Below are 25772 nucleotides of genomic sequence, written 5' to 3'. Positions count from 1 at the left end.
ATTTTATTATGAATGTCATCCTAATGATGTAATGAGTCTTGGCTAAAAATAGAAGCTTAACTAATGAAAAATGCAAAAATATTATAAAATACATTTTGTAATGAATAAAAACAAAAACCTACCAAAAGTATATATTCTTTAAGGTGTAAAAAGTCCAAAATATGCTATGCTACAGAAGTCAATTTTTTTTTACTAAAGTTTGAACTAAATTGTCATATATTTATTAACAGGAAAATGCATGTTATTTCTTAAAAAACATACAATTTAAAATAAGGTATAAATTTTCAAATTTTCAATGGAAAACAGGTATAGACAAAGTTAACTGAACAATAATTTAACTGTAGGTGATTGATGAAGCACATGTGGCTGGGGAAGACAAGATTAAAAAGAAAGGGGAAAAAATTTATTTTTTTTTTTTGCCAACCTCAGCATCAGCAAACAAATGAACACAAGACAAATTACAAACTCAACATATATTTTGATCTTTTAAAAATCTATATTCATTTTCTCTAAACAAATTAGAAGAAAAATAACTTCGGGGAACATCTCACACAATTTATAAATAGCTACAAATTACTGGTATTAAAATATCAACATGCATTAAATTACACTATTATAAAAAAAAAAAAAAAAAAAAATTGTCAAGTTACATAATGCGTAGCAGAAGAATAATTTTAAAAAGTCATAACTATAAAGACAAGAAAATTCATGACTTGTGTTGTTCCCTCCTTAAGCAATATCTTTAGTCATTAAAATGCCTTTACTTTAGTGCAATTTTCATAGGAATTTCTTGGAAAATAACAAGACTACTGCTAAACATCATAATTACAAAAATTAATAAAATTCCACTCAAGTCTCAGTGAAAGCAGTGGAATGTTTCTCATTTTCTATATGTACATGTAAGATCATGTACATTTGTCTGGTGGTGAATATATATATATTCACACACACATTCTTCTCAATTTGCAAATTGCACATCGGTATTGACTAGGAAAACAAGCAGGTGCACCATAAATTTGTTCCAGTACACTTGAAAATTAACATATATAAAAACCAAGCAGTAAATGTGACTCAATATGCCAGATAAAAGGTGCTGAGTAGAATGACGGCTAAAATAGACAAGAAGTACAACATAAACCATTGAGATTTTGCTTCCACATCTTGTCCTTAAGGCACTTCTAGCAGTGGCCAAACAAATGTACATAATTTAATATATTATTTCCTTTTTACTCCTAGGTTTTCTTGATAGCTTCAAAATCATTAGGTCTCCAATTTCATCAATTGCATCCAATGCCTACATAAAATAAATTACAAACTAAGTACTTTAACCTTGTTTTGAGATTTCTATTTTTAAAAAATAAAATATCCCAGATAAAATTCAAATAACTCATAAGATTATGTTTATGGAAATCAGCCAATAACATAATATATATTCATAAAGTCTGCCATCAAGTAATATATACACATACATACACACACATATACATACATATACTAGGGTGACCATATTTTCTTTAGAGAAACTAGGACATTCACATTTTTAAAAAGAGGACAAAACTAGGACATTTTAAACTTTTTTATTAACAAAAAATTATGAACGTTATGATTTATTGATAAAATATAAATTTCTTCTGATAAAATAAAACAGATATTCTTTTAAAAATACACTTAATACTTTTAAAAAATTAATATTTCCTAAGATTTTTGGCTGTTTAGTTATTTGATCTTAAAATTCTTGGCATTTCTTTTTCATATTATGGGTAGTAAACAATAAGCCTTTATTTACTTCAAACTGTAACAGGTTTCTTCCCATTTGGTCATTGAATTTTCATCAATGAAGACCGAATATAGAAGGAATAAATACTATAATTTTTAATAATTCAGAACTTAATTCTAAAGTTTGACAAAAAAACATTCCTTATGCAGTAGTTCATCAATTTCTTATTTTTTCCATGAACTTTATACCATGAAATTAACTGAACAGCCTTGAAGAATGGATAGGGTGACTATATATTTTTTAATATATAGTATATATATTAAATATATATATATTTTAATATATTTTGTTTCTAAACATCCCCCCCCAACACACAAGGCACTGACTAAAAGTTTTATAGTATACTTATAAATGAACACTTCTGAAATTTGTCTCATTATACAAGATTTAATCAAAAAGTTTGATGAACAATCTTAAATTTTTGAATGCACAATGGTAGCTAAAAGACTGAATGGGATTGCAATGACATCTTTTGAGCATGTGCAAGCTAAGTTAACTTCTTGTTACATATTTGTTGTGTGAACTGAAAGTGACAAAATTTGAATTTCGTCATTTTCGTCATTCCCAATTTTGTTCCACATCCATCTTATATGCATAATTTGCCACCACATGACTTTTGGATTATTCTCAAAATCAAAACAGGACATGAAAGGATAAAGATTTAAGTTAATTTGGAAATCAAAACATGGCACACAGCCTATAAGCATTTACAAAAGAAGATTTCCAAAAACATTTTGATCAGAGGCAGTCATGAAGGAACAAGCATGTCATTGCAGAAGGATTACTTTGAAGAATACTAACAATGCAAATATTTTTATTCTGGAATAAAATTAATTTTGCAACATTTGCTGAAATTTTTGAACAAACCTTGTGTATATATATAATAATATATTCGCTATTTCTTTATTTATATATGGATATTCATAAAATTTTTGAAATAGTGTTCATAATATTCTGGGAAGAATATCAAGCATAGTTATTAACATCAACACTGAAAATAGAAATAGATAAATAGAACACAGGAATCTGAATATAATTGATACATTTTGTATATATTTTCTGAAATGTGCAACTTATTATAATTAAGAATAAACATTTTAACTATTTAGATAGACAGATAATTCATATGCTATAATTCAAGGATAGTAAAATAACATTGTTTTTGTTTCTTGTGGGAATAAACTAAAATAAATGCCACTACTATAGCTAACAAACTGAATGATTATTTCGCATCTATACATGACGAGTTATTAAGGAAGGAAAATGCCAGAAGTTTATCAAACTGGATATCTATCCAGTTATATTAAATGAGGCGGCAAAGTAATGGAGATGTGCAAATGTATCCCCAATTCACAAAGGAGGATCGAAGGGTGACACAAGTAATTACAGACCAGTTAGTTTAACTTCTGTTCCAGGTAAAATAATGGAGTCACTAGTTGCACTGCAGGATCATCTAGACAAGACTGCAGCAATAATTCAGACACAGCATGGGTTTATTAAGAGAAAGTCTTGTCTGACAAATTTGATTGGATACTATGATGTGGCTACAAAGGAACTGGATGCAAAAAATAATTTTGAAATCATACACTTGGATTTTAGGAAAGCTTTTGACACTGTTGTGCATGGAAGACTATTGTACAAATTGAAGCAGAATGTTATTAAGGATAAGTTGCTACAATGGATAAAAGGGTGGTTGAGTGGGAGAAGACAGAGTGGTAATCAATGGACGCTGCTCTTTGTGGACTAATGCTATTAGTGGAGTCCCACAGGGTTCGGTTTTGGGCACACTGTTGTTTTGTATATTTATCAATGATATTAATGAAGGTATATCCACCACCAGTTGCTTAAATGTTGATCTGCAGCTAGAATATCCTCAATCAGATCACCTTGCAGGTGCCTAGTCTTCAGCCACTGCAAATTGCAGCGGCTGAAGACTAGGAACCTGCGAGGTGTATAAGGTGTATAAGGTTTTGAATGGATACATTAAGGTGTATAAGGTTTTGAATGGGTTGAGTGCACTGAATTCTGATGGGATTCTTCCGCTTGCTCAGATTACGAACCTAAGGGTGCATAAATTCAAACTGAGGAAAGACTGCTATAGAATAGATGTGTGGATAAATAAATTTGCCTTTAGCCAGTGGGTGGTTAATTGCTGGAATAAACTTCCATCTGTCATGGAAGTTGATAGCTTAAATAAATTTAAGGAGGAACTGTACAAACTTTTAGAGGGAATGATTTTGTGAATTTTTTTTTTTTTTTTTTTTTTTTTGGCTGATGCTACATAAGCTCATACACTTGCTTTCTCGCACACATGCCACTATTACTATTAAGTGAAAGATTAAGCTATTTTACTGAAAGTGCTACAATTAAACCGAATACACTTCAATGAAAAATACTTAAATAGTTTGATAATATTTCAAAATTTCAAGGATATTATTTTAACTCACTCTGTAAGCCTGATGATGAGAAACAGGGAAGTGATTTTGTTGATGTGTATTCAATTTGATTTTAACATTTTCAATAAAACTACTTAATCTTTCACATGTAGATTAGTGTCACCTATTCCATTTCATGAAAGCCCCGGGGGAAGATGAAGTTACTGTAGAGTTGTTAAAATTGAGAGGAAGAGACATAACACAAAAACTGACAAGGCTCTTCACAAAGTGCATTAGAAAAGGTGTGATGCCTAAGCAGTGGAATAATGCAATCATAGTTTTGCTGCATAAGAAAGGAGATAAATCAGAAATTGGAAATTATAGACCAATTAGCTTGTTATCCCACATCTACAAGTTGTTCACAAGGGTCATTACTAACAGATTAGAAAGAATACTTGATGAGAATCAACCGAAAGAGCAAGCTGGCTTTAGGACAGGATTCTCAACTATGGATCACCTTCACGTAATATCACAGCTAATGGAGAAAGCAAATGAATATAAAACACCATTATGCCTGACATTTGTGGATTATGAAAAGGCATTTGACTCCAAACAGCATAAGGCAATGTTTCGGGCACTGGAAAGACAAGGCATAGATACCCCATATATTATGATTTTGAAGAAAATATATGAGAGTGCTACCTCCTTTATTAGACTAGACAAAGACAGTAGCAAATTTAAAATCGAGAAAGGAGTTCAACAAGGAGACACAATATCTCTGAAGCTGTTTATTGCTGCCCTTGAGGAAGCTTTCAGAAGATTAGACTGGTCGCAGAAAGGAGTCAATGTGAACGGAGAGTACCTAAACCATTTACGATTTGCAGATGACATTGTGGTCATAAGCCACGATCCCAAAGAATTAGAGGAAAATCTTAATCAATTATGCACGGTTAGTAAGGATTTTGGACTAAAGATGAATATGGCTAAAACAAAAGTAATGATGAACAAGTATGTAACGGAAAGGGAAATAATGATTGAAGGAGCAGTAATTGAAAAGGTGGAGTCATATACTTATCTGGGACAAGTTATTAGCTGTAATAATGATAAATGGCTGGAAGTCAAGAGAAGAATAAATTTTGGATGGATAGCATTCAGGAAATATAGTCACATACTGAAGAGCAATATCCCAGTTTGTCTGAAACGTAAAATAATGAATCAATGTATACTCCCCACCATGACTTATGGAAGTGAAACTTGGGCACTCACCAAAAGAATGGAAGAGAAGCTGAGAACTACACAGCGAAGAATGGAACGAATTATATTGGGAATCAGACTGTTAGATAAGAAGAGAAACACATGGATTAGGCAGCAAACTCAAGTAAAGGACATTCTTATCAAAACTAAAGAACTAAAATGGTCTTGGGCAGGACACAGCTCGAAGACATGATGACAGATGGACTAAGAAAATAACAGAATGGTACCCAAGAGGAGCTAGAAGAAAACCTGGAAGACAAAGGCGGAGATGGACAGATGAAATTCATGAGTTTTTGGGTTGTAAATGGATGGCCGGTGCTCAAAACAGAAGGAACTGGAAAGTTGCTGGAGAGGCCTTCATCCTGCAGTGGATTGAAAATGGCTGATGATGATGACGATTCCATTTCATTCCCATAAGATTAATAACCATATAATGTTTCGCTTCCAACTAATTGTTTTTCATTCTTAATGCCATTGTAATGTGAAAATGTTCTTTATATATATATAAAAAAAAAGTATCTGATATGGATTCCTTAAACTTGTCTTACGAACTTTTTTGACGTCTTGACACCAAGAAAGCACCATGTCCTGTTAGTATTTCTCCATTTGTTCTCAAAACCTTTGCCCCTGAACTTACTCCTGTTCTGTGTTTCCTTTTTACCCTTTTTTATTTCACCATGTTTTCCCTTCTGCTTGGAAATTTGCTCGTATCCAGCCAGGTCCTAGAAAGGGTGACAAATCTATCCCACCCAATTATCGTTCCATTGCACTTGCTTCTACTTTTCGAAAGTAATGGAGAAATCCATCAACCGCAAGCTCCTAAACTATCTAGAAAACTTCCATGTGATCAAAGATCACCAAAGAATTCCAATAGTATTGATACATTGGTGATATATTGTCTTATATTCCCATCTATGGATAAAGTAAGTGGAAATGTCTTTGAAATGTCTAGTGCAACAGCTGGAGTTTGGTGAAACTCCAGCTCTCTATTAGCTTGGCATAAAGGTCTTCTAAATAAGTTTCTCTCTGACCACTCACTGCAAATGGTGGCTGTCTTCTAATTTCTTCACTAATGGTGGTGTTCTACAAGGTTCAACTGATTCTCCCACTCTTTTCTTCTTGTATATTAATGACTTCCTTCCATTAACTGGAAATCCTATCCTCAGTTTTCCTGATGATACAACACACTGCATTCCACCTTCCAGTTTGAAAAACCTTGGCCTGCACAAACAACTTCAACTTCTAGAATATCCACCACCAGTTGCTTAAATGTTGATCTGCAGATAATTCTCTAGCAGAGCAAAGATAACTTAATTTCAATCCTTCTAAAACTCAGTCCTTATATCTTATATCTCAAAAAGTGTCTTATATCTCAAAAAAGGATTCTTCTGCTTCTATGCTTATCTTCAATGACATGATCACATATCTCTATTAGGGATTACCCTGACTTCTAATCTCTATTGGCATAAGCACATCACAAATATTGTTTCCTCTGCATTTAAAAAACTGGGTTTTCTCTTTTGTTCATGGAATTACTTTTGTTCCAAACAACTATTTATTCTGTACAAATCTGAAATTTGCCCTACCATTGAATATTGTTCCCACATCTGAGGTGGTGCTCCCAAAACTTCTTTCAGGCTTCTGGATTCTATTCAAAAGAAGGCAGTTAGGTTAATTAATGACTCATCTCTAACAAAGTCTCTCCACACTCTTTCTCATAGCTGTTCTGTTCCTGCTGCATACCTTTTCTATAGATACTTCCACAGGCACTGTTCTTCTGAATTGGCTTCTATAATTCCCGCTCTCTTCCAAACCACCCTAAACACTTGCTGCAACCAGTCAGCATCCTTTTATTGTCCAACTTCAAACTCACAGAATCATCTTTTCTTCTTCCTCATTTATCCCTTCAACTTCTACTTTCTGGAACAACCCCCTTCATATGTATTTCCTGAAAATAAATTACAATCTACAGAAATTAACATGTATCTTCTTTCATCTTCTCAACCTTCAATCCATGCATGGTAATAAGTACTATAAGTTTTAATTACGTCTTGTGTTTGAGGTTTTCATAAAAATAGACAGGACTCAATTAATACAATAGGAATCGCAGCTGTGGGATTTCATTAGCCTCTTCAATAGCATGCCAAATAGGTTTTAGACAAAATTATTTTCTTATCCACCAAAAATTTGTGATACAAATGGCTGCCAGGAATGTCACACATAACCATAATGATGGCCATGTAATATACTAGAAATAATCAGGTGGCAAATACCATTATTAATAGAAAATTATTGCAAAATGCACTGTTCCCACAAACAGATGAACAAAGCATAAAAAAATGCTTTGTTCCCACTAAACAATGGGACAAACTGGCAAAACAGTGTACAGGTGTGCACTAAATACAATAATTAAAAACACAAAATAAAATAATAGATGAGGGGAAAAAAAAAACTAAGAGTTCAGCTTAACTATTATTTTTTTATTTGTGAATTTCATGAAATCTTGAGGAAAAAAAAAACACCCTACCTTATCGAGCATTTCTTTGGTATGTGCAGCTGACAAACAAAACCTCATACGAGTCGCTACCAAAGCTGTTGCTGGAAAGCTAACTGCTATTGTAGCAATTCCCTGACTCAGAAGTACACGAACAATTCCCCTGCAAAACAGAAACATATCTTAAAAAGCGATCATGTATATACAGCAGACTCTTGATTTACCGGGAGACTTCAAGATTCCAAATTTAAAAAAAAAAAAAAAATCATAAAATTCAAGTAATAACTAGAATAGGTATAAACAGATGTTTTGCAAGTAGTAAATAAGCAACAAGAAACACCGTTATAAGTTGTCATTGGGAGATTAATGTGCCTATTATCTTGCAACCCGCCCGTCTTCACACCAGCCGCTCAAAAAAAAAAAAAAAAAAAAAAAAAAAGAGAACAAATGTTTAGTTTGTTAGTGCATCATGTCGATTGTTGTTTTCCGTCGCACCGCAAAAAGACAAACTTTGTTTCTTTATTTATTTCAAAATTTTTTTATAGTAAATATATATATATATATATATATATATATATTTTTTTTTTTTTTTTTTGTTTAGAAATTGCGAAAATGATGGGTAAACGCAAAACAGTTGCACTTTCAGTTAAACAAAAACTTGAAATTATTCAAAATTTTGAAAATGGTGCATCCGTTAAATCTTTAATGAACCATTATAATGTTGGTGACCAACCCATATGCAACATCATAAAACATAAAGGGAAGCTATTATATTTAAAATTGACATCGCAAAAAATAAAGGGAAGCATCGTATTGGACACACAGTAGTATGTGGCAAGTTTTTTATCTATTGCCATATTTTTTACGTAGGTTGCTCAACATTTTTGATACAGCAAGTCCCTGACTTATGCAACTACGGATTTATGTAAATTTTTTTTCACTCAATTTTTTTTTTTTTTTTTTTAGGATTGTAAAATTTAAAACAAAAAAAAATAATAATAAGCAATCAATAACGACGATCACGGCACGCACAAATTGCACAAGTGAGATCAGAGTAACAAGCAAAAAATTAGGAAAGAAGAGAATATTCTGAAAATTTATTTTTTTTTATATGACTGAAGATTTCAGTGAAGGGAACACACATTTCACCATAATAACGCAAAAACCCCCAGAATTTCAGCTATCGGTATTTTTGCAAATGCAATAAGATTGAGTTTACTACCCATTTATGCACAAACAGAAAAGCCCAATAACATGGAAAGTGCAAATCGTTTTTATTGTTTTTTTGGTGACCTCCAGAAATGTGCTTTAGTAAAATGTGAGCTCGCATGGGGTGATAATAGTGAGTTTTTGCCTTAACCCTGTGAAGTTCTTTACAGAAAATTTCATTTTTGACCGTTATCATAGTGCCAACTAAGAGAATAAGTGACAGCGGTACTAGTAAATCTACCAGGGAAAGGAAAGCAATCGATTTGGATCAGAAAATTAAACTAATAAGAATGTATGAAAATGGTCAAACATTAACAAGTATCGCACTGAATTCAGATTTGTCAATAATAATATAGTAGCAATATGGTACTATTCATTCCAGAGTTACATAAATCTCAATGAAGTAAGAAGTCCTGGAACGTATCTCTTACATATGTCGGGACTTCTGTATTTTTGGATTAACCGGGAAATCGATTATCCAGAATGTTTTTAACCATCTATCCCAGAAAATCAAGAATCTACTGTATATTGTTTTATGCAACTCATGAGTAGGGTAACTAGTTCAGAGATCAATATCTGCTTATACTTAAATTAGAATTAAGATACAGGAATATGTAAAATATTATGAGATAATCCTGTCATTCAAATCTGTTACAACAAGTGAGAGTACAGGTCACCAAAGTAATAACAAGCCATTTTCTATTTTGTTCCACTTTTTATTATTACAGTGGATTCCGGTTAATCGGGGCAGCCGTTTATTTGGGGCAAATCTTAAAAAACAGAACCCAATCGAGAAAATAGCCAGAGTTTACTTCGCTTAATTGGGAAAAAATGCCGTTTAATCGGGGCAGGAGACTGCACCACTGGAGATTACCCTAAGATTTTCTCTGACCATACCACGTAGTTTGGTCGGATTTTTGGAGGTCACAACCATAAAACAATAAAAATAATTAGCAGTCACCTGTTTATTGGGCTTTTCTGTTAGTGCAATCTATCGTAAACGGATAGTAAACTCGATCTTATTGAATTTGCGATAATACTGACAGCTGGAATTCGGTGGGTTATTATGGTAAAATGTGTTTACAATTCCATGGAATCTTCAATCATATAAAAAAATAATAATTTTCAGAATCTTCTCTTCATTCCTATTTTTAAAGCTTTGTAACTCGTTACTCTGTTCCCACTTGCACATATTGTGTTACTTGCAATTTGTGTGTGCAGTGTTTTTTTGTTATTGATTGCTTACCTTTTTACTGTTTTAAATTTCAGCCCCCACCAACAAATGTTAGTGAACAGAAATGTCAACTAGCTTAGTTAGTATGTACATATTACAGTACGTATTAATTATTCCGATTATCACGTATATTCTTCCGAATTTCCCGTATCATTTAATTTTTTAATTGGTAAGATAATAAAGGGTAACTTTGTGCTTAATATATCTTTACTTTTATAGCCTGTAGATAACATTCCTCCTATTTTTGCTAATTAGAATCGCTGTTTAATAGAATTAAAATTCAATTCACAAACTTGATCATAATGACCAGTGCTTACTGCACTGGTCATTATGATCAAGTTTGGGATCTATACGCCCTTAATTGGGCGTATAGTGAACAGTAATTTACTATGGTGAGTTCGTCGTAAAGTGATTTGATTGTACAGTGAACTAACTGTAAATGGGGGGGGGGGTACATTGTATTTTTAACTACTGTATTTACGAGAAACTTCGGATAATTGGGGCAGCCGCTTAATTGGGCCAAAATGCACTAGTCCCGATGTGTCCCAAATAACCGGAATCGACTGTATTAATTTTTAAGATCTCTGGGATCTAGACACAATGTTGCTCCTCATCTTCTCTTGGTATAACCTTTAGTAAGCAGCCAACTTTATGGACTGAACAGATGATGACGGGCTGCAAACATAAAATTAAGCTGAAAAATTTAATACATTTTTGGCTGAAACATTTTTTCAGCCAAAAATATATTAAATTTTTGGTAGGAGAAAATCCTAAAAAATACTGACTACGAAGTTGTAAGGATTAAGGAGTAAGGGTAAGAGAAGGCCATCACTGTGCTTGTAAGAGAACACACAGTTCTAAACATATGTTACTGGACAACCATCAAGGTAGGTATCCAAAGACAGGCATCAGAAGATTAAACAGCAAAGAAGTGAAATTACAATTGAAATAGTTCAATTTGATATAAGAGTAGGAGGTATCACAGAAATCAAGAAGCTACAAATACAGGAGAGCTATAGTGCAAGGAATGTGTAGTGACAGGTTTTGGAAAACTATTTGAAAAGAAAGTTTTAATTGATGGAAATCAATTAAACTTTCTTTTAAAATTTTAAGATGGAATATTAAGATCTAAAATTTTAATATGGAGAGACTGTCAGAGATGAGTCATTAATTAATCTAACGGCAAAAATCATGAGGAGATGAAATTTGTCCATGCATATGGCCTGGTTAAGGCTCCAGAAAAGAGGAAATAAGATTTGAATATGCTGGCAGTAGAAACTAATGGCAAAGAAAGAAAAAAAAAGGAATAGATAAGTTTTATGAAAATCTGAATGGAAACTTAAACCTAACAATAATGATAAAGAAGCTACTATAATATTCTAGAAACCATGCACTTTTAATTACAAATACAGCATAAATACAGACAAGTTTATGTGGTGAGTGCACAAAATAAAACAAGAAAAGCACAACTGACTATACATTACAGTGAAGAATCTTAAGAAGTATGTAGAGATTTTGAGATTGGAAGTGATCATCATCTAGTACTGAGAAAATTAAAAATGTTAAATGGTGCCAAAAATAAAAGATATTAAAAGAAAACAGACAAAATTCAAAAGGATGTCAGATTTGTCAAACATGAATAACATTCCTGATTCTAATAGGCCATCTGTAGATGTGATTCTTTAGGTTAAGAATCAACATTTACAGATGGCCTATTACAATCAGGATCAAAATTTAAGTGAAAATTTTGTGGGAGCTGCAAATGAAGCATACCAGAAAGTCTGCAAAGGGAGGAAATTTAAAATCCCATGGTGGACCCAAGAGGTAAAAGAGGTCATTAGAGAAAAGTAAAAAAAAAAAAAAAAAAGTGCAAGAGAACTAAGATATGTACAAAAGAGCATTCCTCCAACTTCTTGATACTTTTTTTTTTCTGTGTCTCTCCCATTTTAATGACTACATACAAGACCACTATTTAAGATGTTAGAAATCAGAATGTAACCGCTATTTAGATGTCAGAAATCAGCATCAGATTTTGACAAATGTACATAGTCCTGCTGATTTTCCACAGTTGGTGGAAACAAGGGAGAATTTCTTGTATTTCTCTGATTTTGCTGATAGTATGTTTAGGATTCAAAAATGGATTGTAAATGTTAATCCTTAATGAGATGTTACACCAAAGAGTTAAAGTTTTCTTGGCTTTGAGTTTCACAAAGTCTTTTATTGCAAGTTGTTTGTAAGGACTGTTGCTGAAAATTAAATCTTATGTATATGAGAAGTTAATGGCTATGTCTTTGCACAAAAATAAATCCTGTCAATGATATACATTACAGGTATCAAATTTTAATGACTATATACAAGACTAAAAGGTATTAACTTTCAGGAAATTTTGTTCTAAAAGATAGTGTTGAAAACCCTATTGTTTTCTTGCTGTTGACATTTATTGTGAATAGTTTTCTTTTGGAGACATATGGAAGTTAATGTTACTTGCTGTCTATAGGTTGTAGACGTGTGTATAATTTTCATTGATAGTTTGGTTGCTAGCTTTGCAGGTCTATTCAAATATGTCTAAGTATCTTTAAATTAGAGTTTAAATGTAATAAATGTAAATGTAATTAAATGTTCACTATATACTATTTCTATTTACTATTGTAAACTTTTCTCTTCTATTTCAGGGGATGTCTATTTCTTCTTCCCCTTATCTTCTATCCAACTTTCCCTTCCCTTTACTTCCAATCTCCATACTTCTCATTCTTATCTCCACTTCCTTTCCCTAAACACCTTGAGGATCCCACACTTGCCTGATAGCCCAGTAAGAGTCATTGGTAATAAAGTTGTCCCTGGCATGCCTCCTCATGGCCAAGATTGGGAGTCAGGGGACAGGGGACCAGGTGTCCCCTGACTGCGGAGTCGCCAGGTGCTTGCACTCAGCACTCAACATAACATCACATATACTTTCAGATGCTACAGCGGTATATAGAGGAAACAAACACACCTTAACACCTTGACCTTGTGTCTTGCCCAAAATCTTGAAAATATTTTTGGAGAGACAGAAAAAAAATATCAGGAAGATGGAGGAATGCTCTGTTATTGCATTGGGTAGCCCAAGGGCTAACTATGGACATACTGTGCCTTTCAAAGTTTTTTGTGCAATATTATTTAAAATTTGCATTTATAAATGAGTATGGACCCCAGTCATTTTAGAAATGTAAAGAATTTTGTTAGGTTTGCATCTTCCTCCATTATCTATTGAAATGTGAAAAGATCCTGCAGACATGACAAGGACTTGAAAGCTGCACACTTATTACTTTGTAAGGAAGTACAGGTTATGAGATTTTTATTTTATTTTATGAAATGTCCAAGCACGAAAGTTATTGGAATGCATACTATTTAGTACCATGCATGGGTTAAAGGTTGAGAAGATAAAAGAAGATATTGTTGACATTAGACTTGAATTTCTATAGACAAATTCTATAGACTGAATTTCAATAGACTAAAAAAAAAAAATAATAAATTTACAAAACAATTCCCTCTAAATGTTTGTCCAGTTCCTCCTTAAATTTATTTAACCTGTCAACTTCCACAACGACAGATGGAAGTTTGTTCCAGCAATTAACCCCCCACTGGCTAAAGGCAAATTTCTGCACGTTAATTCTACATCTGTCTTTCCTCAATTTGAATTTATGCCCCCTTAGGTTTGTAATCTGAACAAGTGGAAGAATCCAATCAGAATGCAGCGTGCTCAACCCACTCAAGGCCCTTATACACCTCAATCAGATCACCTCGCAGGTGCCTAGTCTCCAGCCGCTGCAATTTTCAGAACTTAAGCCTCTCTAGGTAAGAGGATCCCTCACCAATCATGTTGCCCTTCTCTGTACACGCCCAAGCAAATCTACATCTTTCTTAAAATAAGGCCTCCAGACCTGTATGCAGTACTCAAGGTGGGGTCTGACCATTGCCTTATACAGAGGGACAATTACCTCCTTTTCTCTGCTAGCAAAATTCCTGTATATCATTGACAAAACCCCATGACCTGCCCTGGCAGCCTGCCTGCATTGTTCAGAAAACTTCATATCTAACTGCACAATTACTCCCAGGTCTTTTTCACTTTCTACCACCTTACGTGTAGTACGTTTCTCTGGGGTTACTTCTACCCATATGCAGTACTTTGCATTTGTCAATGTTAAACTTCAGCTGCCACTTCTCAGCCCATCTGTCCAAATTTTCTTGATACTGTTGCAGTAGCACACTGCCATTAACAACCCTGCCAACCTTTGTATCATCTGCAAATTGTGTCACAAAATTTGACACCTGATATAACTTCTTTAATATCATTGATAAATATACAAAACAACAGTGGACACAACACCAAACTCTGTTTGACTCCACTAATAACATTAGTACACGAAGAGCAGCACACATTGATTACCACCCTCTGTCTTCTCCCACTCAACCATCCTTTTATCCATTGTAGCAACTTACCCTTAATACCATTTTGCTCCAATTTGTACAATAGTCTTCCATGCGCAACAGCGTCAAAAGCTTTCCTGAAATCCAAATATATGATATCAAAATTATTTTTTGCATCCAGTTCCTTTGTAACCACATCATAATATCCTATCAAATTTGTCAGACAAGACTTTCCCTTAACAAACCCATGCTGTGTCTGAATTATTGCTACAGTCTTGTCTAGATGATCCTGCAATGCATCTTTAACCAGTGACTCCATTATTTTACCCGGAACAGAAGTTAAACTAACTGTTCTGTAATTACTCGTGTCACCCTTCGATCCTCCTTTGTGAATTGGGGATACATTTGCACATCTCCAGTCCGTGAGGACCTCCCCTGAGTCCAAGGATGCTCTCATAATTATGGCTAAGGGTTTGCTTAGTTGCTTTGCTGCCTCCTTTAATATAACTGGATAGATCCCATCCATCCTAGGTGCTTTTCTTACGTTTGTTATTACAAAAATCATTACTCTCAGTTATTACAAAATCATTAAGCATCCTGCTACAATTTGATAACCTTCTGCCATTTTCAAACCTTAATAATTCCTCACATATGAATGTAGATGCAAAATACTCATTCAGTTTGTTTGCTATCTGAGCAGGATCAACAGTCGAACCATCGATGTCAAGTGGACCAATCAGATTCATCCCCTTCCTTTTAGAGTTTATATAAGTAAAAAAATCCTTGCTGTTTTTCTTAGCATCCTTTGTTAAAGATTTCTAGTAATCTGCCTTCACCTGCCTAAACTCCTTTGTGACTTGATTACAGACTAGCTAATATCTGCCATAGGCTTCTGTGTCGCCTGATAATTTATATGCATCCCATGCATTTTTTTCTTTGCCACAAGTCTCATTAGTTCATTTGACAACAATTTAGGCCTAAACCTTGAACAATATTTCTTAATAGGTATGAAACTTTTAGTAGCTTCCACGATTAATTCCTTGAATGCTTCCCACTTAGGATTTGCTGTTGGTAACATCATCAGTTGATCCCACTGTACAGAATTTAAAACTGTCTGAGATCACTGTAGTCACCTTTATGAAAACAAAAATCCTTTCCTTTACCCCTGATGGTAATTATATATTTAAGTAAATCCCACATCAGTACACTCTGATCACTGCCACCTAGTGGTTCCTTTATCTGCAAATTCTTAATGTATGAAGGGAGGTTGTTCCAGAGAAAAGAAGTTGAAGGAATAAATGAGGAAGAAAAAAAGTTGGTTCTGTGAGTTTGAAGTTGGACAGTAAAAGGAAGCTGACTGGTTGTGACCAGTGTGTTCGGACTGGTTCGGAAAAGAGAGTGGGAATTATAGAAGCCAAATTCAGAAGAATAGTGCCCGTGGAAGTATCCATAGAAAAGGCATGCAGTAGAAACAATGTCTATGAGACAGAGGGTGGAGAGACTGTTAGAGATGAGTCATTAATTAACCTAACTGGCCTCTTTTGAATGGAATCCAGAAGTCTGAGAGAGGTTTTGGGGGGCACTGCCCCAGATTTGAGTACAATATTCCATCATAGGGTGGATTTGTGATTTGTACAGAGGGAACAGCTGTTTGGAAGAAAAGTAGTGTCAAGAGCAAAAGAGAAAATCCAGTTTTTTAGATGCAGAGGAAGCAATATTTATGATGTGCTTATGCCAAGAAAGATTAGAAGTTAGGGTAATCCCCAATAGAGAAATGTGATTGTGTGTAGAAATCAGTGTCATCGAAAATAAGAATAGGAGTAGAAGAATCCTTTTTGCAAGATATAAGACAGAACTGAGTTTTAGAAGGATTGAAATCAACTAAGTTATCTTTGCCTCAATGGAGAATTACCTGGAGATCAGCATTTAAGGAATTGGTAATGGATATTCAAGAAGTTGAAGCTGTTTGTGGAATGCAATATGCTATCATCAGAAAATTATGGATAGGATTTCTGGTCAACGTAAGAAAGTCATTAACATACAAGAGGAAAAGAGTGGGAGAAGAACTGAATCATTAACATACAAGAGGAAAAAAGTGGGAGAAGAAATGGGAAGAGAAAACTGGATACCTAATTACACAACACAGTTGGCAAACCATAAGATGGAGGCTTATTCAGAAGACCTTTATGCCAAACACGATCAAAAGCCTTTGAAATGTCAAGGTAAACTCGTGAATTTCACCAAACTCTTCCACTGAATTTGTCCATAAATGGGTAACATTTATGGGCAAATGATCCATTATATCACCAGTGGTTCGAGACTAATGGAATCCATACTGGCAATCATTGATCAGATAGTTTAAGCGTTGGCAGATAATAGATTTCTCCATTACTTTAGATAGAGTAAGTATCCTTTACTATGAGCAGAGAGTGGCAGCATGAACACTTAAGTAGGTCTTCCCCAGTCAGCATGAAGAAATGAGTTAGACAAGTATTGCAAGTCTGGCAAAAATAATTTCCTCTTTTCTACTGAGACGGATACTGTGGAGCCAGAGGTATAGTTTTTCTTTTATCTGCAAGAATTTATTAGGTTGGGCTTGCCATATTTGCATCCAGTGAGCTTGACAAGCTATTCATACAATAACTCTGAAATCAGTAGATGGACTTTTATTAGGAACTTTTATTATAGATATACAGGTTTCATTTGGGTATTTTTTAGATTGATCAGAAAGAGTTGAAGTTGTTGGATAAGTGAATTAACTGGGATACAACAAAAAGTAACTGTTTGTTGCATTTATTTCAGATTAATTAGTATAGATATAACTTGCCTCAAGATGGGAGGTGCATAAACAGTTCTATTTTGTAGAGGGCTGCTACTGAGAATATAAATTTATATGATTATATACATATCAGTATAAATTTATACAATTTAAATAAGATGAGATGCTTAAGGTTTCCACTGTTTTCACATATAGGATGACTATACATAAGGTCAGAGGAATTTTTAAGACAGAGAGCGATAACAACACTGCTGTATTTAACAGTCACACAGGCTTAACCCATAATCACTCAAAGTGTGTGTACTTCTGTACCCACATTGGAGTAGTAGAGCTCCAATCTTCTGTATTAGAGATTTAGTGCTCAGTTAAGTTCTTCCGGTGGCAACAATCTTGTGCTTAGTGAAGGTTTATACTTGGATACATGGTGTTATCTGTCTTGGATTTCACTGATCCATGAGTATTTACTTTATGGCCCACATAGCTGCAAACATCTTGATTTTTCTGTGGAGAAAATGATTTGGAAAGTTAAACGGTCATCACACATAAGGCCCAAGTTTTTGGATAAAAACTTTTTTTACTTTTTTTCCTTGCACTATAGCCCTGATGTCATTTCTGTATCTCCTGTTGGTGAATGTGGTTGTGCAGCTTTTTCTGGAGTTAGAGAAAATCTGATAAGACCACAGATAGTTTTTTAGGTCTCAACATTATGTAATCTGATTACATAATGTCGAGACCTAAACTGTCTTTAGACATTACAAAAAAATTTAAGTTGTCAACATATGACAGGTTATTTTCATTAGATGACAGGATTCAAGGGCAGCTGAGAGAACTTGTTTAGTAACAGTGTAGTTGCATTTATACTTCTGATAAGAGATTTGTAGATGTCTGGGTTGAATATAATGATGAGCAGTGGACCATCAATAGTGAAATAATCTCAAAATTTGAATGAGAGATGCAATTACTAGGTTTTTTCATATGCTGCCTTAATATCAAAAAATATGACATTTAGTTGCTATCTAGCATTAAGGGCCCTTTGGATTCTAATCGGGGTTTCTCAGTTGTTTGGGGTCGGTGTTCTTTTACTGATTACTGTGTGCAAGTAATGTGACAAATATCAGTAGTGCATTTTTTTTTTTTTTTTTTATGTAAACCCCAAACACGAGAGGTATTAGAACGTATAGTACTTAGTACCGTGCTTGGGTTGGAGGTTGAGAAGACAAAAGAAGATATTTGTTGACATTGGACTTGAACTTCTGTAGACTGTATTTTTCAGGAAATACGTATGAAGGAAGGTTGTTCCAGAAAACGGCAGTTGAATGAATAAACGAGGAAGATGAAAAGTTGGTTCTGTGAGTTTGAAGTTGGACAGTAAATGGATGTTGGCTGGTGGCTGCACATATTAGGACTGTTTTTAAAGAGAGAGCGGGAATTATAGAAGCCAATTCAGAAGAACAGTGCCCATGGAAGTATCTGTAGAAGAGGCATGCAGCAGAAACAGTACATCTATGAGACAGTGAGTGGAGAGACTCTGTTAGAGGTGAATCATTAATTAACTTAACTGCCCTCTTCTGAATGGAATCAAGAAGCCTGAGAGAGGTTTTGGGGGCACCACCCCAGATGTGGGAACAATATTCCACGGTAGGGCGGATTTGTAATTTATACAGAGAGAGCAGCTGTTTGGAAGAAAAGTAACCCTGAGAGCAAAAGAGAAAACCAAGTTTTTTAGATGCAGAGGAAGCAATATTTGTAATGTGCTTGTGCCAAGAGAGATTAGAAGTCAGGGTAATTCCCAAAAGAGATATATCATTTTGCCTAGAAATCGGAATGTCACCAAAGATAAGCATAGGAGCAGAAGAATTATTTTTGCGAGATTAGTAGTAGTAGTGGCATGTGATGCAAGAAAGCAAGTGTATGAGCTTATGCAGCATCAGCCAAAAAAAAAAAAAAACACACCATTCCCTCCAAATGCCTGTCCAGTTACTCCTTAAATTTATTCAACCTATCAACTTCCACAACGACGGATGGAAGTTTGTTCCAGCAATTAACCACCCGCTGACTAAAGGCAAATTTCCGCACAGCTATTCTACATCTGTCTTTTCTTAATTTGAATTTATGCCCCCTTATGTTCGTAATCTGAACAAGTGGAAGGATACCATCAGAATTCAGCGTGCTCAACCCATTCAAGGCCTTATACACCTCAATCAGATCACCGCGCAGGTACCTAGTCTCCAGCCACTGCAATTTGCAGAACTTAAGCCTCTTGGTAAGAGGATCCCTTCATTCCCCTCACCAATCTTGTTGCCCTTCTCTGTACATGCTCAAGCAAATCTACGTCCTTCCTAAAATGAGGCTTCCAGACCTGTACTCAGTACTCAAGGCGTGGCCTGACCATTGCTTTATACAGAGGGACAATCACCTCCTTCTCCCTGCTAGCAAAATTCCTATATATCATTGACAAAACCCCATGACCTGCCCTGGCAGCCTGTCTGCATTGCTCAGAAAACTTCATATCTGACTGCACAATTACTCCCAGGTCTTTTTCATTTTCTACCATCTTAAGTGTAGTACCACACAGTTGGTACGTTTCTCTGGGGTTTCTTCTACCCATATGCAGTACTTTGCAATTGCCAAGGTTAAACTTCAGTTGCCACTTCTTAGCCCATCTACCCAAATTATCTAGATCCTGTTGCAGTAGCACACTGCCATTACTGTCATTAACAACCTTGCCAACCTTTGTATCATCTGCAAACTTCGACATTAAGCCTGATATACCTTCATCAATATCATTGATAAATATATAAAACAACAGTAGACCCAACACCGAACCCTGTGGGACTCCACTAATAACATTAGTCCACGAAGAGCAGCACCCATTGATTACCACCCTCTGTCTTCTCCCACTTAACCATCCTTTTATCCATTGTAGCAACTTACCCTTAATACTATTCTGCTCCAATTTGTACAATAGTCTTCCATGCGCAACAGTGTCAAAAGCTTTCCTGAAATCTAAATATATGATATCAAAATTATTTTTTGCATCCAGTTCCTTTGTAATCACATCATAATATCCTATCAAATTTGTCAGACAAGACTTTCCCTTAACAAACCCATGCTGTGTCTGAATTATTGCTGCAGTCTTGTTTAGATGATCCTGCAATGCATCTTTAACCAGTGATGCCATTATTTTACCCGGAACAGAAGTTAAACTAACTGGTCTGTAATTACTCGTGTCACCCTTCGATCCCTCTTTGTGAATTGGGGATACATTTGCACATCTCCAGTCCGTGAGGACCTCCCCTGAGTCCAATGATGCTCTCATAATTATGGCTAAGGGTTTGCTTAGTTGCTTTGCCGTCTCCTTTAATATAACTGGATAGATCCCATCCACCCCAGGTGCCTTTCTTATGTTTAACTTCAACAATTTCTCCTCCACTTTGCTCTCAGTTATTACAAAATCATTAAGTATCCTGCTACAATTTGATAACCTTCTGCCATTTTCAAACCTTAATAATTCCTCATGTGTGAATGTAGATGCGAAATACTCATTCAGTTTGTTTGCTATCTGAGCAGGATCATCAACAGTCGAACCATTGATGTCAAGTGGACCAATCAGATTCATCCCCTTCCTTTTAGAGTTTATATAAGTAAAGAAATCCTTGCTGTTTTATTTAGCATCTTTTGCCAATAATTTCTCGTAATCTGCCTTCACCTGTCTAACCTCTTTTGTGACCTGACTACAGACTAGCTTATATCTGCCATAGGCTTCTGAGTCGCTTGATAATTTATATGCATCCCATGCATTTTTCTTCTCTGTTACAAGTCTCATTAGTTCATTAGATAACCATTTAGGACTAAACCTTGAACAATATTTCTTAATAGATATGAAACATTTAGTAGCTTCCACGATTAATTCCTTGAATGCTTCTCACTTAGAATTTACTGTTGGTATAAGACATGAGATATAAGACAAGACTGAGTTTTAGAAGGGTTGAAATCAACTAAGTCGTCTTTGCCCCACTGGAGAATTACCTAAAGATCGGCATTTAAGGAATTGGTAGCAGATTTTCGAGAAGTTGAAGCTGATTGAGCAGGGCAAGGTTTCTCAAAATGGAAAGTGGAATGCAATGTGCTATCATCAGCAAAACTATGGATAGGATTTCCAGTCAATGGAAGAAGGTCATTAATATACAAGAAGTACTGAACGGGGGAAAGTACTGAACCTTGGGGGACACCGCATTAGTGGAGAAGTTAGAAGACAGAGAGCCATCTACCATCACCCTCAGTGAGCGATCAGAGAGAAAACTGGATAACCAATTGCAAAAAACAGTTGGCAAACCATAAGATGGAAGCTTGTTTAGAAGACCTTTATGCCAAACACGATCGAAAGCCTTTGAGATGCCAAGAGCAACTACTTGTGTTTCACCGAACCTTTCCATTGAATTAATCCATAAATGGGTAACATAAGCCAGAATATCACCAGTGGATCGACACTGACGGAATCCATACTGGTGATCGTTGATCAGACGGAAGGTTTCTAGGTAGTTTAAGAGTTGGCGGTTAATTGATTTCTCCATTACTTTAGAAAGAGTAGAAGTAATTGCAATGGGACGATAATTGGATGGGAGGGATTTGTCACCCATTTTAGGAACTGGCTATATATGAGCAAATTTCCAAGCAGAAGGAAAAACACCTTTGGAATAAGAAAGTGAAAAAAGGTGGCAAAGAATAGGAGTGAGTTCAGGAGCACAGGTTTTGAGAACAAGTGGAGAAATACCATTGGGACATGGAGCTTTCTTAGCATCAAGATTTGTCAAAATCATTCTGACATCCTTTTGACGGAAGACCACAGGAGGCATTGAATGGAGCGTGTTGGGAATGGTGGGAAGTGTTTTACCAAGATCATTAATACAGGAGTTGGAAGAAAAATGGGATGCTAGCAGGTCAGCTTTATCCTTGGCTGAAGTGACAACAGAACCATCTGGTTTGGACAGAGGTGGGAGCAGAGATGGGCAAAAGTTGCGGCCAATAGCTTTGGCAAGAGACCAGAATGCTCGGCTACCATTAGGGCAAGAAGCAAGTTTTCTACTGTTAGCCTCTTCAAACTCTAGTTTGGACTGATTAATAACTGCTTTACAATTGTTGCGAGCTTTGGTGTAGGCAGAAAATGAAACTGAAGAATTAGAAACAAGCCAATTACGATATGCAACATTCTTTTCTTGAACATTCTTAGCACATTTATTGAAAAACCAAGGTTTAAATAAAGGCTGAGATTTTAAAGTGGAGTGTGGGATAAAGGATTCCATTCTTGCAAGAATAATTTCACTGACACGATCTGAGCAAACGTTGACATCAGAAGTTTTGAAATGGTAATCCGACCAAGGAAAAGAAATCTTGCAGGTCATCCCATTTTGCATTCTTGTAATGCCAAACAACACAAGGTTGGGAATAGCCATGAGATAAAGGCTCCATTGGAGAAGAGACAATCACCAAGTTGTGATCTGAAGTGCCTAAAGGACCTCTCACTTTGACCATGTACTTAAAAGGGTTGTTTGTGAGAAAAAGATCAAGCATGTTGCCTGTATGATTAGGATTGTCCAGTATTCTTGTAGGTAAATGAACAATCTGTGCAAGGTCATTAGTACTTGCAAAATCCTCAGCATCTTGACCAGCTGGGTCGGTGTGACTAGAAAACGGAAGCCAGCTGGAGTTGTGAACATTAAAATCACCAAGGAAAATTACCTCACTGTTAGGAAAGTTGGACTGGAGAAAGTCAAGTTGCAAAGAGAGTAAGTCAAAGAGCTCCAAGTGATTAGTGGAGTTGTGAGAACGGTAGAGACAACAGATAAATTTGACACAATGAGAGGTAGAGAGAAATTTAAGCCAGAGAAGATCACAAAGAGGAGATTCCAAATTGCCAAGTCTCTGACAGGGAATATCAGAACTGACATATGCACAAGTACCACCTTTAAGGTGAAAGGAATCGTACAGTGAATAATTTGGGCATCTGAGATGAGCAGTAGTTGAATCAACCAATAACTGAGATTCAGTCAGAAAAAGTACATGGGGTTTGGCAGACTGCAAGTGGAAATGGACATCGTTGAGATTAGAATTTATAACCTTATCAAGGTTATAAATGCACTACTGATATTGTCATCATCATCACTCAGTAAAATTTTAGTGAAAGGCCATGAAGGTGCCTTATCTAACTGTATCAATGCTTTAATGTTTTCATTTTCATTTCTTTTTGAATGGTATTAATCTTTTACAAAATGAGTGTGAAACCATTCCTAAAGAAGAACTGTATCACTAAATTCTCATTTAGGAATACTCTGTACTGCATAAGTAATATACACATATCAAAAAAGAAGGCAGTGTAATTTAGTGGTCTTACAGTACAACAAAATCACACAGAAGTTGTTTTATAACTAAATGAACTATCTCTAAGGCAATGTATCAGATTTGTTATATCTTTTCATATAGTTGGCTGTTCAACAAAATTTCACTTAAGCAAACAGTACACAGGAATATATTTTGATACACAACATTAAGATAATAAAAATACCTGAATTAGTATTTCAAAATTTACTTACCCAATTTTTGAAGGATTGTAGAAAAGAACAGGCACAACAGGAGAGGCATCATTTCCACAAACTATAAAACCCTTCTGCTTCAATTTCTGCCGAAAGTATCGGGAATTCCTGGCTAGTCTCCTAATACGTTCAGTTCCTGCAACGGCAATTCTAAATTTAAAAAATATATATATATAAAATCTAGTATTTATTCTAAATGCCATTTTATGTTTTATATTTCTACATTTTATATTTCCCCATATCCTCCTATTTCCTCTGATTCCATACTTGTTAACAGGTCTCTATGTCCAACAAATATTTAGTTGGCTGTAAGTTTGAGACAACAGCACACTGTACATTTGTTTTGTTTTTTCACGGGTTTTAATTTTCATAGCATTCTCCTAGCATTGAGTCAATATAAATCCAAAAATAAAAATTTTATGGCCTTGTGTAACAATAAAGCAGTTCAGTATTTACACCTCCCCCACCATTTAAATGGTGAATGCTAATATGTTTGACATCTTACAGACAGTCTGGATGAAGCGCATCAATGCTTCAAAATTTGGATTTATCAGACTACATCACATCTTTCCAATCATCAACAGTTCAGTTTTTATAACCTTTTAGCCCTATTAGCCAGGCTTTTTTTTTTTTTATGTGCAGCTGTTAACATTGGCCTTATCAGAAATCAGCTGAGGTCCTGTTTACAGCAGTTCTTGTCTTATTTGAAATAGTTTTTTTGTCAACTAGAGACAATATCTGTTGCCAATCCTAATCACTTAGCAGACCTTTGACCATAATTCTGCTGCTGTTTCTGGTTTATTTCAACTCGCAATCATTCTTTAAAAGCTCTTATTATTGTTCTTTCTGAAACACCAGAAAATTCAGCTACTTCTTTAACTGGATATCCTTTGTATATCTGCCAAATACTATCACTCATTTTTGCCATTCATGTCTTTTCTGCACCTCATCTTCTATGGTGGAAACCCTTGCTTTTTCAGTCAAAGCTGGTATACTGGTAAATAGAAAAATGGGTTAATCTAATATATTCTGATTTCAGTGCAGTAAGCAGAAGTGTAGAAGATACATGTGTTTTCAATTTGCTATATGTCAACAAATGACTAATTTTCTGTCCAGTGTCTGTATGTAGAAAATCTTCATATTCAAAAGTAGGATACATATTAAAGTTATTGCACAAGCTGACTGACATTGAAATGAATTTATTACTTCTCATAGGGATTCACATGGTAGCTAGTGGCCTTTGTATGCAGCTCATCAACTAGAAAAACTTTGACTGGAGCAGAGGTTATATACATCTGCAGCCAAGGGATGATGAGAATAATAGACCATCATGGAATACATTACCTATGTCAAGGAAGCGTGGGGGAAGTAGAAGGAACAGAAAGGAATGAAAAACAAGGGGAATGGAAATATGATTAAGAAAAAAATGGGGAGGGGAAGAAGGAAACACTAGGTAGTATCAAGTCTCATATTACGTAGGGGAAAAGGTATGCATATAGTGTTATCACTTTTGAGATTGAAATTGTGATGTGGATGTGGGCAGATTCCAACCACCAGCGAGATGTAAAGTATTATGCATAATCTACAATTTGCACTTCACTTGATGAGAGGTTGTGTTCCTCCTGACATTGAAAGAGAATTTGCCATAATAAC

General features: G+C 35.1%; 1 protein-coding gene across 1 annotated transcript in view; it reads right to left on the bottom strand.

Moving 5' to 3' along the window:
* The window catches only part of lace (serine palmitoyltransferase long chain base subunit), an 84522-nt gene that overhangs the window by 142 nt on the left and 58608 nt on the right, over positions 1–25772 (bottom strand). The window contains exons 9-11 of the mRNA XM_090385756.1: positions 24120–24255; positions 7934–8063; positions 1219–1294 (exon numbers count right to left, since the gene is read on the bottom strand). Coding sequence (XP_090241882.1) covers positions 1219–1294; positions 7934–8063; positions 24120–24255 — 342 coding nt within the window. The remainder of the gene's footprint in view (positions 1–1218; positions 1295–7933; positions 8064–24119; positions 24256–25772) is intronic.

Source organism: Mastigoproctus giganteus, chromosome 12, assembly GCF_048544385.1.
Source record: "Mastigoproctus giganteus isolate SK-2022 chromosome 12, ASM4854438v1, whole genome shotgun sequence".
Classification (NCBI taxonomy): Eukaryota; Metazoa; Arthropoda; class Arachnida; order Uropygi; family Thelyphonidae; genus Mastigoproctus; species Mastigoproctus giganteus.
Note: the sequence above shows the minus strand (reverse complement) of the source record. Positions and strands in the feature narration are given on the sequence as shown.